The 14,738-nt window shown below is 41.0% G+C and overlaps 1 protein-coding gene across 8 annotated transcripts in view; it reads right to left on the reverse strand.

The window, feature by feature from the left end:
* SMARCA4 (SWI/SNF related BAF chromatin remodeling complex subunit ATPase 4) overlaps nt 1-14,738 on the reverse strand; it is a 56,818-nt gene that overhangs the window by 31,646 nt on the left and 10,434 nt on the right. For all 8 annotated transcript variants that reach the window (XM_074934824.1, XM_074934822.1, XM_074934825.1 and 5 more), the window contains exons 3-11: nt 8,783-9,032; nt 6,958-7,090; nt 5,525-5,923; nt 4,811-4,909; nt 3,512-3,770; nt 2,798-2,924; nt 1,813-1,986; nt 1,282-1,455; nt 976-1,143 (exon numbers count right to left, since the gene is read on the reverse strand). In XM_074934824.1, coding sequence (XP_074790925.1) covers nt 976-1,143; nt 1,282-1,455; nt 1,813-1,986; nt 2,798-2,924; nt 3,512-3,770; nt 4,811-4,909; nt 5,525-5,923; nt 6,958-7,090; nt 8,783-9,004 — 1,755 coding nt within the window. In that variant the 5' untranslated portion in view covers nt 9,005-9,032. The remainder of the gene's footprint in view (nt 1-975; nt 1,144-1,281; nt 1,456-1,812; nt 1,987-2,797; nt 2,925-3,511; nt 3,771-4,810; nt 4,910-5,524; nt 5,924-6,957; nt 7,091-8,782; nt 9,033-14,738) is intronic.

The raw sequence follows: 14,738 nt of genomic DNA on the forward strand, positions 1-14,738 counted from the left end.
TAGGACTGATGCTTTTGATTACTACATCCAAGATTAGCTACTTTTCTCTGTTTGGGGTTTTGTTTGTTTTTTTTTGTATAATACCCATTACCATAGCATATAAAGCCAGCTCTTGTTAGTAAAGAAAATTCTGCACACCTTACTATTAAAAGGAAATCAAAATAGTTCTTTAAAAGTCAAGACACCCTGTTTTAACTCGCCTGAAAAAGAAATCCCTATCGCCAAAAAAACAAAACAAAAAAACCACAACACTTAAAAACTGTTATCAGTTCTACCAGCTTATTCCCTTGTACTCATAACACTGTTTTCTTCCATTTTTTCAGTGAAAGAAACAAAAAAAAAAAATGCTCTCAGTTTTTCCCAACTTCCATTTAATAAATGGCAATTTACTAAGGAAAATTTACTGCAAGTTTTCTGATCTAGCAACTCTCACCAAATGAGTTTCTGCTTTAGAAAACTTGCAGTAAATTCTCTCTAGTAAATTTCCATTAGTTATATTTAAGTTGGCAAAACAGACCAGTCTTCAGTTTCTTTCAATATATTACTATGGAAGAAAAAAAAAAAAAATCACATTGCAGTTTACGATGCCTTCTGTTGAAAAATTAAGGAAAACAGCATGAAGACTCTGGTTTTAGAGATGCATTCTCAAGTAGGGTAAACTGCTTATTGGTATGGCAGGTTAGATGATGCATTAGGCTTTAAGTTCTGGAGTCCCAAGTTCAAACATGGCGTTTGATTACAAGAGAAGTGAGCTTGCTCATCTCACCCTAGTCACAGCTGTCTATGAACAAGCAGTCAGCACGAATGACCGTCTCTGCTCAATAGATGCCCTGAACTGCAAAGGCTGGGCTAGTACAACTCAGAAACAAGGCATGACAGTAGAGACAGCAGTTTCCAAACCCCTGCCTTACTCCAGACCTCGCTCCTGCCAGAGCTAACAATCCTAGCAACAAGCAGGCTTAATCGTTAAGTCACCTTCTTTTTCTTTTTCTTCTTTTTCTCCTTTGCCACCTGTGCAGCCTTGTGTTGTCGCACCAGCTCGGTCAGGTTGGCCACATACTCGTCTGTCTGCTGGAGTAGATATGCCAAGCGCTTATCTTTCTTCTGATCAATAAGCTTACGGTACCCTTCTTCATCCTCAGCCTAAAGGAAGAGGGAAGGTTAGCATCCTTTCAGCCCCGAGTAGAAATTTAGCTAGTTAAAACTTCTATACAACATTCAGCTATACAACGTGTGCGCGCGCTTGTATAAACTGTCTTGCAGTCCCACGGGAAACCTTACCATCAACCTGCGCATTCGCTCTTTCTCAATCCTCTCATTCTCTTTCTTCTGCTCACGCTCAGTGTTAGCATGGTAAGTAGCCACAGCTTTCGTAAGCTTTTGAATTTTGCCCGTGACAGATCGATGGTATTCTTTGAAATCCTTGGCATGCTGGAGAATGCTATTGAGGTATTCCTGAAGGGACAAAGTGAAGGCAATTGGACTATAAAAAGTCAAGATACACACACTAGCCATCTATTGTTCTGCACTGTAATAATCAATGTCTTTTTATGTTGTAAGCCATTTGATGCATAGATTTAGCCACAAAAAAGATTTTTCCTCTGACTGTAATTTGCCCCAAATATATTTAACGTCTCAGTAACAACTCTCAATTTAAATGGCCTCCGTATTCTAACTCTCTCTACAGGAAAACAAGAGAGTTATTGTCCTTCAGTGCCCAATTCCCAAAGAAATCTTAAATTCCTTAACCTCCTTTGAAAATCCCAACCTAAACAACAAACAAAATAAAGTAACAGGAAGGGAACAACTTACCTGGTGCTTTTGTCTGCGTTTCCGTTCTTGCTCGATCTTCTGTTGTTTCTCCAGTTTCTCTGTGATGCGAGCCTCGCGCAGGGACTGCCGCTTGCTGCGTTTGTATGCCTTGGCATTCAGCGCCGTTTCCAGGGCCGTGTCTCGTCTCATGCACACCACGACTTCCTGGCGCAGCTTTTCAAGAAATTCACATTTAAAAAAATTAATTTCTCTCTGTGTGCCATTTTAAAAGTGCCAAAGTTTTGCATGGCATTAAAAAGGCCAAACATCATACAATCAAAGGCTGAAATACAATTCTGAAGATGCCTTGGGCAAAAGATTCACGTCGAAGATGTATGGTATGGAACTGGAAAAATATGCAGTGTCGCAGTATAACACTTATTTACACTAAGGGTGAAATTCACCAGCAAAAGGCCTATTCTAGATCTTAAGCCCTTGTGCGACATACGTGGTGCATCAGCCTTGTGTTGATCCTCTGCACAGGGTGGATCACACCCTCAGTAGGGAAACAAAAAAGTAAAACCACTTAAAAAAAATCAGATTCTCTTCCACATGGAGTCTCAGAATTGAGATTTATAAGAATAAAGATGCTGCCAGAGAGAGCACCACACAGCAACGGTTCATCTAGTCCACTGCCACATCAAATTGGCCCAATGGCCCATCTCATCAGGCAGCTTTTCCTTCTGTCAGGTCAGATCAGTGGAGCAGGAAATGGGATGCACCAATGCTCTATCTAGTCCAGTATCCAGGGAAGTTACCACTTCCACGGTAACCAGCTAACACACAAAGCAGGCCTGGGGGTTCTTGTATTTAGTTCAGTTTGTTTTATTCCAAGCCAGACACAGACACAAATGCACACTAATTATCTTATTCCTGTGTATCCGGCATTTGCCTTACATTACAAAATCTGCAGTAATTGGCTAATTCCTGCTCTGAATCAGGCATCGCACACTGGAAAGCCAGCTGCTGAAACCCCACAACCTACCTGTCTCTGGAAGTTAAGCAGTCTTAGTGCTTTAAGTTCAATGGTAGCTTTGGTTCTCAGGTCACCAGCCAAGGACCCGGGCAGGTTTTCTAGTTCTTGGATTCTGTGAGCAATGCGAGCCTGCAATCTGTGGGGATAAGACACAATTTCGTAGCAAATGAAGACAAATAAAATGAGTTTAAGTCTAGGCACTTTTAGCCTTTTACTGTTCAACTGAAAAGACTATCAAATACATCTGTGTTTTGTCCAGTCCTTGAGTCACCGTATCTCAAGTATGATGGAAGTTCTTAGCAGCTATGTACATCTTTGTTTGGAACATAGGGCTTAAAATATCATTTAATACATGGGCATAGCAGTAGCACTCCTCTCTGGCATGAAAGAGACCTGGGCTCAATAATTGAAGTGCCAGGGAAATGTCAGCCCCTGGGAGAAGCAGAGGCAGGCATGTGTAAGATCTCAGGAGTTGCCCTGACAGGCTCTGAAGTGAACTTATGCACAGTTCTTCTCACAGTCCTAGATTAGTCTGTACAGCACATGTCAACTGGGAATTTTGATTGGGGGGGGGGGGGCGCTGAGGGGGAGAATGGTAAATAAGGAGAGCCACTGTATTCTTCAAGAGAACTGAGGACACCAGTAGGAGGATAAAAGGAGAGAGAGGCAGCCAGCCACTTGATATCAGCATCTCACAATTCCAACAGAAGCCATGGCTTTTACCTGTATTCCCTCTCCTGAAGGATTTCCACTGGGTCAAGTCCTCTTGGCTTCTGGATCGGTGTGATACGATTCTGCTTCTGATGGAGCTGCACCATGGGGGCAGGCTGGGCTGGCTGCCCGGGTGACTGAGTTTGGGGTGGCATTACAGGAGATGCTGCAGGAGGTACCGCCGGGGGTGCTGGTGAAGGACGGCCAGTTGGCTGAGGAGGAATCAGTTTCTGAGGTGTGCTAGTGGGGGCTGCAGCATTTGCCATTGGTCCTGTTCAAAAACCAAACTGGGAGTGACACTGGGTTGTATGTCCTCCCACACCTCTTTAAACCTGTCAGAATTTGACCGTGGGCCCTGGCCAAAATGTTCAGACTTGGGTGACTCCAGTTAGGCACCTAAGTAAATGGCCTGATTTTCAGAGCAGCTGTGGGCACAAAGCTTCTATTGGCTTCACCACCTCTGGAAATCAGGACACTCATTTAGGTGACAAACTTCAGGCACCCAAGTTTGAACAGTCTGGCGCTAAGTAGCACTGGAGAGCTGACATGCAGCCCAGCTACAAGGTTTAAGGGCAAAAGAACCTCTTCAGAGAAAACAGTTAAAAAATATTCTGCTTCTGCATATGTTCCGTATTCACTTTCCATACTTTATAACATAGGACATTGCCATGTTCACCCCATGCTGACTCCTGAACAAGTCATTCAGTCCTACTGTTTATCCCCCCACCTCCTCTCAATCATCTGGCAAGCTGTAAATTTCACATCAACCAAATGCAATTCCTTCCGCCGAGCTACAAGATGACCTAGCTAGCTTTGTACAGCTGTCCCCTATAGTACAACAGTTCAAGCAGGATAAAAGCGTGTAGATGCCCGAGTCAGCTCTTTGGAAAGATCACCCATTGGAGTCTAACCACCTGATCAAAGACATCAAATGGCTGCCAAAAAAACTACTCCAGAGGCTTCAAAATCTGCACTGGAATTAACTGGTCTGTCTGCAGGATCACAAAATCCAGGTGGAGGGTTTTAAAAGAGCTTAGCTAAAGTTGTAATGTCTTCCACAGTCACCCAGATGGCAGGGACACACTGTAGCAGAAACCAAAATAAAGGTCTTCTAGGATTTGCAACAACTCATGTGCTGGGGGAACAAAAGAAGAGGCCAAAAAACACTTTTGACTCAGTTTTCACTTCAGTATGCCCTTCCTCCACATGCCTGAGTAGCACATCCCCATGCTGCCTTCACTGCTCTGGGGAAGGGAATGCCAGAGAAATTTGTTGTAATTAACCGTTTAAAAGAACCCTAGTTATTCTCACCTTCAGGCCAGGGCTTTGGGGGTGCACCAGGGGGCTGCCCAGGCATTCCTGGGGGAACTCCTGAGGGTCCAGGAGGAGGCATGTTAGGCCCTCCTATACCTGCACAAAGAAGAGTAAAAAAAAAGACAGCAGTAAGACACTGTCTGCAGTTTATTAATATATCTGCTTGTTCCTTGCATGTAGCTAATGGGAACAAAACCAGGCTCCTTAATTAGTGAGAGCATGGTCAGCATACGTGGCCATTTCCAAGCCTTCCCTGAAGAGTTTAGAGTCCCAATTCAGACAGACTGAAACACATGACTGCATGTGGGTGATACCAGCACAGCTATAAAGGATGGAATGTTTCCCACAAGGGAGGTGCAATATGGGGGAGGTGCTTAGCAGCGGGCTTGAAAGGGTTTGTGAAAAGACACAAAACAGTGTGAAAGGAGACATGAAGCAATTAGGAGAGGGGCCTAGGAGGAATGCAAAGGAATGAGAGCAAAGATATTGTGGGGGGCAAAATGGCGCAGGATCTTGAAAGTGACAAAGGAGTCTTTGTGCACGCACGACCAGACACATTGTACAGACAAACATCCCTCCATAAGCTAATGTAAGGTACCAAACAGATAAACAGAAAGTGTATGCTACCCCCATGCATCAGTCTATGTGCATCTGTACTGAAATGGAAGAGTCTTGAATTTAGACTAAGGAAAGAACAAAGCTGGCGCTTACCATGAGGTCTGTTGTAATTTGGAGGTGTTGGTCCTGGTCCAGGCCCAGGCCCTGCTCCTTGCACTGGTCCTGTCCCAGATACAGAGGGTGGAGGTAGCGTCGGCATTTGCTGCTGCATTCCAGGCATTGGTCTCTTTCCCTGCACTGCCATCTGAAGATGGTCAGGTAACGGCTGCCCTCTGGCAAGCATCTTATAGGCCATGATCTGAGCTCTTAACTGGTGCAGCTGGTTCTGGTTAAAAGGGGTTGGGCCCCGATTCTGTTGTCCTAATGCTTGTGGGTCAGTACCATCTAACGGGACTCCTCCAGGACCAGATGACATTTGAGAGCCAGAGGATGGACCGTTAGCTGGAACTGGGCTTGAGGCATGCTCAGAACCACCGAGCGGAGAAGGGTAACCTGGAAAGAGAGATGCAATTATATTGCAGCATACTGTAGACTTCGCATAGTAATACAGAAAGGCTAGTTTTATTTTAAAAATGCTATAGGAAAAAAGGCTATTTAAATCACTCTTGATGGAGGCTGCAATTGCTTTAAGCCAGGGTCCCCAATGAAAGTAATTGCACTAAAACTTGTTTGGAACTAAAAAGAAAAGGAGTACTTGTGGCACCTTAAAGACTAACCAATTTATTTGAGCATAAGCTTTCGTGAGCTACAGCTCACTTCATCGGATGCATCCGAATAATAATAATGCTTATTTGAGCATAAGCATTATTATTATTCGGATGCATCCGATGAAGTGAGCTGTAGCTCACGAAAGCTTATGCTCAAATAAATTGGTTAGTCTTTAAGGTGCCACAAGTACTCCTTTTCTTTTTGCGAATACAGACTAACATGGCTGTTACCCTGAAACCTGTTTGGAACTAAAGGTTTAAGGCAAAGAACAAAAATAATCCCGTTTGAGGATTTACAGAGGAATCTGTCCAGGGAGGGTTCACAGACATACTGGTGGCTGCGAAGGGCTGCAGGTCTCTTACCTGCTGCGTGGCCCATCTGTTCCCTGCTTGTAGATTTATTTTCTCCATCACAAAACCACCCTCTCCCCAGAGTCTCTTGAACCACTGCCATGCCCACGACAAAGGGAGCACAGGAGCACTCTCAGTGGCAGCAGAGGAAATTACAGGATATGGCTGGGTATCCTTTGTGCTCTATGTGGCTATGCCAGGACACCAGCTGCCCTTTTGTGTAGCAACTGTCCCCAGTGTGGTAGAAAGAAAGAATATGGAGAGGAACAGGTGGCCTTTCACAAAAATTTGAAGTCTGTATCCATATTGTTCTCTGCTCTTGCTACTGTAATAGTGCACTCTTCCAGGAGGAGTCCCACTGCAGCCGTAATCAACAAGGAAACTGAACTCTAGACTGGGGCCCAGTGTCCTGTTCAGAAACTTGCTTGCAAATCTCGCCCAGGCCCCTCGCTCAGAAGAAAAACAGACCTTGAGAATGCTGATCCATTGGGCTTGGAGGAGGACCCATTCCCGTGTGCCCACCTGGCCTCATTCCCATCCCCTTCATCTGGCCGTACCGAGGATCATCAGATATTCCCTTCTCATGCATGGAATCCATTGGCTGCAAAGGAAAAAGGGACAGCGCAAAACCTGCTTAAAAATAATTACTATCAAAGAAAAAGCTAAGCTACTCCTAGAGGCAAAGGACTAGTGGAAACAGAGAGTAGGCTGCTGCATTGTGTGGTACAGTTTGTATTTAGATTAGTAGTGTCCTAGGTACATGAATGATGCACCATTTGTAGCATGCTGACCCAGATGCTACCAACATCCATCTTCAAAAGGAAGATCTATTTATTGGCCACACTCAGGATACCATATAAACAGACAGCACTCAATGAAGCGAAAGAAGGAAAAAAAAAAAAAAAAAATCACACGAGAAATATTTAAGGACAAATATTTTTTAGTCCAAAATCACATTAAAGCATGGAGGGTATCTAGCGAAATTTCCTCATAGGCTGTAAAATTTGCCATTGGCATCAGTTATTACATTATCTTGCATTATTTGTTCACAGTGGCATAAGACCGAGAGGCGCTGTATGTATCTCATGAAAGAATTTCAGGTATAACTCTGAGACTAAATGCATTATTCCTTGAAATCCAAGTCCAATTTCTTGTTATTTTGCAGCCCACATATCAGCAACTGAAAAATAAGTTATGCCTGAACACAGTATACCAACTGTTAAAACACCCTGTGTGTACTGGGTGTGATAACGGTGACCAAGTCAGGTAAAAAATTAGGGGTTGGACCTTTTCTTTGCTTTCTTATGTTGTATGAAGAGGGCCTGAAAGGGTGTTTATTGCATTAAAAACTGAGGTCTTTTCCACCCTGGAACTCTCTGGATAGCCACAGAACTACATGAATTCTGACATCACAAAAGTTCAGACCTAACACGGAAAAATACTTTTAATCAGACTTAAACTGTGGGGTAGGGGGAGGGTTTGTTTACTTTTGTTAATGTTCATTTAACTCAAATGCCCAATAAACTCATACAAGAATATATTTTATATTCTTGTATGAGTTTATTGGGCATTTGAGTTAAATGAACATGCAAACAAATATATGTGTACAAACTCATACTAATATACAAAGTATGAGTTTGTATACATATAAGTTTCAAATCCCCTGCCCCTTCAGTTAGAAGCAAGAAAGTTTTTCAGTTCACCTCTGTAGAGCCCTGCATGGATACAAAATTTGGATCCGCATGCGATCCACAGACATGGCCCATGGATATCCACAGATATCCGCAGATTTTCAGGGCTCTAGATACAAAATTTGGATCCACAAACATGGTCTGTGGATATCTGCAGATTTGCAGGGTTCTACACATCTGAAACCCACGTCTTCCAGCAAAACCATATTTTATATCCCTAAGGTATCAAAAACAAAGTAAACCATCTTTAAAAAAACAAAAATAAAAAAATCCACCACATTCCAGACCTTCTGTATCCATTGTCAAGAAACAGAAATGAGGCAGAAGCCTTTATTTATTTCCTTCACAAATCACCTTTAACTTATACTCATCTGCTTTCAGGTTTGGTCCCCTGTGAAAGATAAGACCTAGGAAGGATCATATCTTGCTCTGCATTTTACTGGCTGTGGGGAAATCGCATGCTGTAGAAAATTAGGGCAACTCTTAATGGTTTCATTTTATATTCATTTATTTTTAATAACTAGGGAAAAAGAGGAATGTACAAGCTCTGCCAGGAGAAAATAAAAGCCCCACTCAAACAGAGCACTGTTACAGTTGGTTACCTTGTGCATCTGATGCATGTTGTCCTGAGCATAGCCCCCAGACCCCTGAGGTGGTATAGCGTGTCCTGATGAAGGTGGTCCAGGGCTGGGTCCCATCATACTATGTGCAGAGCCAGGCGAGGGTCCAGGACTGGGGCCCAACATTGCACCAGGTGATGGGCCGGGTCCAGGAGAAGGACCTGGGCGAGGAGTTCCTCCCATTGGAGGATCTGGAGTGGACATCTTCAATGGAATTGCTCAAACCAGTATCCTAGTGCAAGAGAGCATGCCTTTAGATAGGACTGTCAGTGTAAGTCAGTCAGTGGCTTACAACATGGCAAACTGAGGGTGTGCCGCTTTGAAGACAGCAGTGTCGCCCCATAAAGTTGAGAGGGGGCAAGGGTAGAAGTTTATATATCCATGACTGGGACACTTAGACACTACAGTAATACAGTAAATAAATAAATCATAATAGTGCTATTTTATTTCATGGAGCGACGGTGGACTGAAGTGAGCACCCTACTATTCGATATGCATCGAATTTGAATGACCATGTTGCCAAAGAAGAGCATGAGCATGGGAAACAAATTCAGAAGACAGATGTGGGAAGCTGCCCATATACTTGGATGCATGGAGTTTCAAGCAGCCAGACTATGGGCTTAATAGAAATTCCAAATAAATTATACCAATATAAAAATGTACATTAACAGTTTTATTCTTGTCTGCATTTGTCAGAAAGCCATACGAAAGAGAAACAAAAGATCAATTAATCCAATCTCTCCCTCCCCCCCACCCCAAACTCCCTGAAGCCAGGGCAGAACTGTTCCCCTGTGCTCCATCCAGACTAGTTTTAATGCCCCAACAGTGATGCAGTTTCCGCCTCTTCTTCAAAGAGATGATTTCACAGTCTTGTAAATCTCATTTTCAAGAAGTTTTTCATGGTATTCAGACTAAATCTCCCCTTTAATTTCATCCCATTAACTCTCGTAGCACACACTAGGACCACTCTCAAGAATTTCTCTCTCCCCTTTGTTTTCACACCCTTCAAATACTTGTAAACAGTTATCATTAGCATGTACGAAGTTCACAAAAGGGTCGATTTTCCTTGCAATGTATGTGCTTAACACCCATCAATATTACTGGGCATTATGTGAATGCAAAGGAGGAGTTATCACAATAAGGCCTGGTCTATATGCAAAGTTGCACCAGTTTAACTAAAAGTGTGATTTTACACCAATTTTTGTTAAACTAGTGCAATTTTTTGGGTGGAGACAAACGGATTTAAATCTGTTTTATATTTGTTTATTTTGCATCAGTTAGTAAATTTAGAGTTGCAAATTCGGCTGATCTAATCTATTTTAAAATGATATAATTGCGCCCATGTAAACAATGGTTTAACAAAAACTTTTTTTTAAACCAATTTAAGTTTAACTTTAACTAGTGTAACTTCTGTGTAGATTCAGATTGTAAAACCAGAAGGAATAATTGCAATCACCTAATCTAACCTCCAGTATAACCCAGGTCATAGGACTTCCTTGAATTTATTCTTGTTTGAATAAGAGCTGATCTTTTACAAAAACACCTAGTTTTGATTTAAAAATTTCAAGTGATGGAGAATCTATCACTAACCACGGAAAGCTGTTCCAATGGTACAAACAAGTCTCCAGACTCTGTTGCTGCTACACCTTGATAGGTTATGTATTCCAAGTAAAACTCTGGAATTTGAACCCAGTTCAATATGTTAATTTGGGAGAGATCAATATGTCTACAGAAAACATTCCTCTATCCATTTAACTCTTTGCAGAAAATATGTGCCCTAAGGCACTTGTTTGGCTCATAGTCTGCAAGATGCCAGTATTCTTTTAAGGGTTGAGTCACTAATACATACCAGAAAACCTCAAATAGAAAACTTGACCCAGAACCTAAAATTATATAAGAAACTCATGCAGAGGCAAATCCAAACCATCGGAACATTTTCAAGGTAAGTCTGCCAGTCCTGTGTAACCAAACCTAGGAAATTGTGTTGTGTGATGGGACCTGGGTAATATAGACTGCGTTAGCAGCAAAACGGAACCCGTGGTAGCAAACCACAGTCTACAACTGTGACAGCATAAACCAAATTAAACACACTGTCTGATAATCAATGTGTCCAAGTTTCATTTATTTTTCCATTTAAATTAGAAACTCCCTTTCTTAAACAAAAATTGACATAACATTGTATTTCTGATACCTCAAAAACGCAGGTAGGTGGAAATATTGTGTTAACATTTGCAACCACTATTGCATTTGTATGTTAAAATCTGCTAAATTCAATGGAAACAGTAGCTCTGAAGTACAGTTTGGAATAACAATTCCAAGTTACACAGCTGCATATTGCCAACAGAAGAGTCCAGATAGCAACCCTACAATTTCTGCAACTGAAATCGCTTTCATTTCAAGTATGGTGAAAGGTTTGAGTATAAATATTTGTAAAGATTCCCGATGGTTAAAGAGAACACAAGCCCCAGTTAATATAAGCCATGGAGAAGAGAACATTTATTGTATTCAGTTTTGATCATGCTCCTTTGCTCCCAGCCATGTTAGAATGAGTTCTGGAGGCAAAACCTGTAGCATCACTACAGTCTCACTTAACAACATAGCCATACTGAAGTTTCCACAGGATATAAAATGCCTAGATATTCACTGCCCAGACCAGATTAAAAGTCTAACTGATTATGCAAGAAAAGCTTCACTTGCTTGTGAGGCAGGTAATATAAATTAAACTTCTCATTTAAAAATAAAACACACAAGGATGCAGTGTTATTTCTCAAGTTCTAGAGATACTCAGAGCAATGAGTCTGGGGAAAAGATGTATGCCATTACCTGCCAGAATCAGCTATCTTAGAATTGCCAAGCTACACTGGAGCATGTAAAATGTTTACAACCAATTGCCACATGGGAAACCAAATCCATTTCTGGATTTCACGCTCTGACACATATTGCAGCTGTGAGAGCAAAAAAGGTACCATAAGTGGGAACTGAAAGAACAGAATACAAACCTGTTCTCCTATATGATCAAGGATAACAAATCTCAGTGTTTAAAATACGATATATGGGTTGTTAAAGGAGGATTTTTAAATGTATGTCTCCAACACATTCATGAAAAGTACAATCCAAAGTCTTTATTACTTTGCAAGGTGTATTGCTTAAATATTTAAGAATTCTTGAGCTTCTTGTTCTATGGGACAAAAATATACTACTCTTAAAGGATTCGTGTTTGTCTTTTATGATCAGAATATTGATAAAGTAGAACGCTTATTCTAGATCTTTCTCTGTAAGACACTGCCAATTGGTCAATATTAGATGGTAATCCATGTTGCTAGATAAGGTTCCAGTGTTAACCCCTTCCCTATTTTCTGTCCCTCCTCTGCCTCCCTTATCTGTAAACATGATAGAAAAATAAGGAAGTTTCTCAAGAATTAAAAAAAAACAAAAAAAACCAAACACCCGACATTTATATGGATATAAAAACAGAGTGATAAAAATTGTGAAAAGGATATGCAACCTCATGCTTCAGGGTTTAAGCCAATCTCTAACTGTTAGAGACCAGGATGAGACCCTCATGGGGGGCAGATAATCTCACATTTGCTACTGCATAGTTCTTTGCACCTTCCTCAAAAGCACCTGGTACTGACTCCTGCCAGATATGGGATTCTGGACTCGATGGTCCTCAGGTCAGATCCAATCTTACAAATCCTATGTTCTTCATATATTTATTAGTGCTGTCAAGCGATTAAAAAAGTTTATCACAATTAATCGCACTGTTAAACAACAGAATACCATTTAAATATTTTTGGATGTGTTCTACACTTTCAAATATACTGATCTCAGTTACAACACAGAATACAAAGTGTACAGTGCTCACTTTATATTTATTTTTGATTACAAGTATTTGCACTGTAAAAAACAAAATAGTATTTTTCAATTCACCTAACACAAGTACTGTAGTGCAATCATGAAAGTTGAACTTACAAATGTAGAACTATGTACAAGAAACTACATTCAAAAATAAGACAATGTAAAATTGTAGAGCCCGCAAGTCCACTCAGTCCTACTTCTTGTTCAGCCAATCGCTCAGACAAACAAGTTTGTTTACATTTGCAGGAGACAATGCTGCCCGCTTCTTGTTTACAATGTCACCTGGAAGTGAGAACAGGCATTTGCATGGCACTGTTGTAGCTGGTGTTGCAAGATATTTACGTGCCAGATGCGCTAAAGATTCATATGTCCCTTCATGCTTCATCCACCATTCCAGGGGACATGCATCCATGCTGACGACGGGTTCTGCTTGATAACAATCCAAAGCAGTGCAGACCGACGCATGCTTGTTTTAAAATATCTGAGTCAGATGGCACCAGCAGAAGGTTGATTTTCTTTTTTGGTGGTTCGGGTTTTGTATTTTCCACACTGGAGTGTTGCTCTTTTAAGACTTCTGAAAGCATGCTCCACTCTCACTTGTCCCTCTCAGACTTTGGAAGGCACTTCAGATTCTTAAATCTTGGGTCGAGTGCTGTAGTTATCTTTAGAAATCTCACATTGGTACCTTCACTGCATTTTGTGAAATCTGCAGTGAAAGTGTTCTTAAAATGAACAACATGTGCTGGGTCATCATCAGAGACTGCTATAACATGAAATATATGGCAGAAAGCACGGAAAACAGAACAGGAGACATACAATTCTTCCCCAAGAAGTTTAGTCACAAAATTAATTAACATTTTTTCAACGAGCGTCATCAGCATGGAAGCATGTCCTCTGGAATGGTGGCCGAAGCATGAAGGGGCATACGAACGTTTAGCATATCTTGCACGTAAATACTTTGCAATGCCAGCTACAAAAATGCCATGCAAATGCCTGTTCTCACTTTCTGGTGACATTGTAAAGAAGAAGAGGGCAGGATTATCTCTTGTAAATATAAACAAACTAGTCTGTCTTAGCAATCGGCTGAACAAGTAGGACTGAGTGGACTTGTAGCCTCTGAAGTTTTACATTGTTTTGTTTTTGAGTGCAGTTATGCAAAAAAAAAAAAAAATCTACATTGTAAGTTGCACTTCCACGACAAAGATTGCACTACAGTACTTGAATGAGGTGAACTGAAAAATACTATTTATTTTTTTCAGAGCAGCAGCTGTGTTAGTCTGTATTCGCAAAAAGAAAAGGTATACTTGTGGCACCTTAGAGACTAACCAATTTATTTGAGCATAAGCTTTCGTGAGCTTTATCATTTTTAGTGCAAATATTTGTAATAAAAAATATACATTGATTTCAAACACAGATTACTATATTATATATAATGAAAATGTAGAAAAACATCCAAAATATTTAATAAATTTCAATTGGTATTCTAGTGTTTAACTGTGCAATTAAAACTGCGATTAATTGTGATTAATTTTTTTAATCAATTACTTTTGAGTTAATCACATGAGTTAACAGACTAATTGACAGACCTAATATTTATATATCAATTTAGCTCTAAAATTCAAAATTCTGCTTGTCAGAGACCTGTAGAAACGTAAGCATCCCGCATTTTATCCCATCAGTTTGGGGAAGTTTGTTCTAACCAGGTGGTTCTTTTTAACATGAGGGCTGTTACTGTACCAAATCTGCTACCAAACTTCAGATGTTACTTGCAGTAATCAAGCCTGAAAGATATGAAGGTGTCAAATATCAAGCAAGGCTTCTTACTCCATCAAAGGGTAATCTGACAAGCCTAAAGATAAATTAGACAAATTAGTTATCTGCACTGAGATGTGGTTTCCCCTCAGTTAAAGCTTTCTGCAGATTGCAGCTTCTACTTGCACTCAGATAAGAGACGTAATTGCATGTTGTAAAAATTGGACCAAATTGTGCCCTGAGACGTGCTGTGTCCAAGGGGCAAATGTTCCTTATTGGCTGCAAGATGGGTTTGAAGAAACTGGATCTTTAGAATGGCACATTCCTT

The sequence above is a fragment of the Natator depressus genome, chromosome 20 (genome assembly GCF_965152275.1).
Source record: "Natator depressus isolate rNatDep1 chromosome 20, rNatDep2.hap1, whole genome shotgun sequence".
In the NCBI taxonomy this organism is placed as follows: domain Eukaryota; kingdom Metazoa; phylum Chordata; order Testudines; family Cheloniidae; genus Natator; species Natator depressus.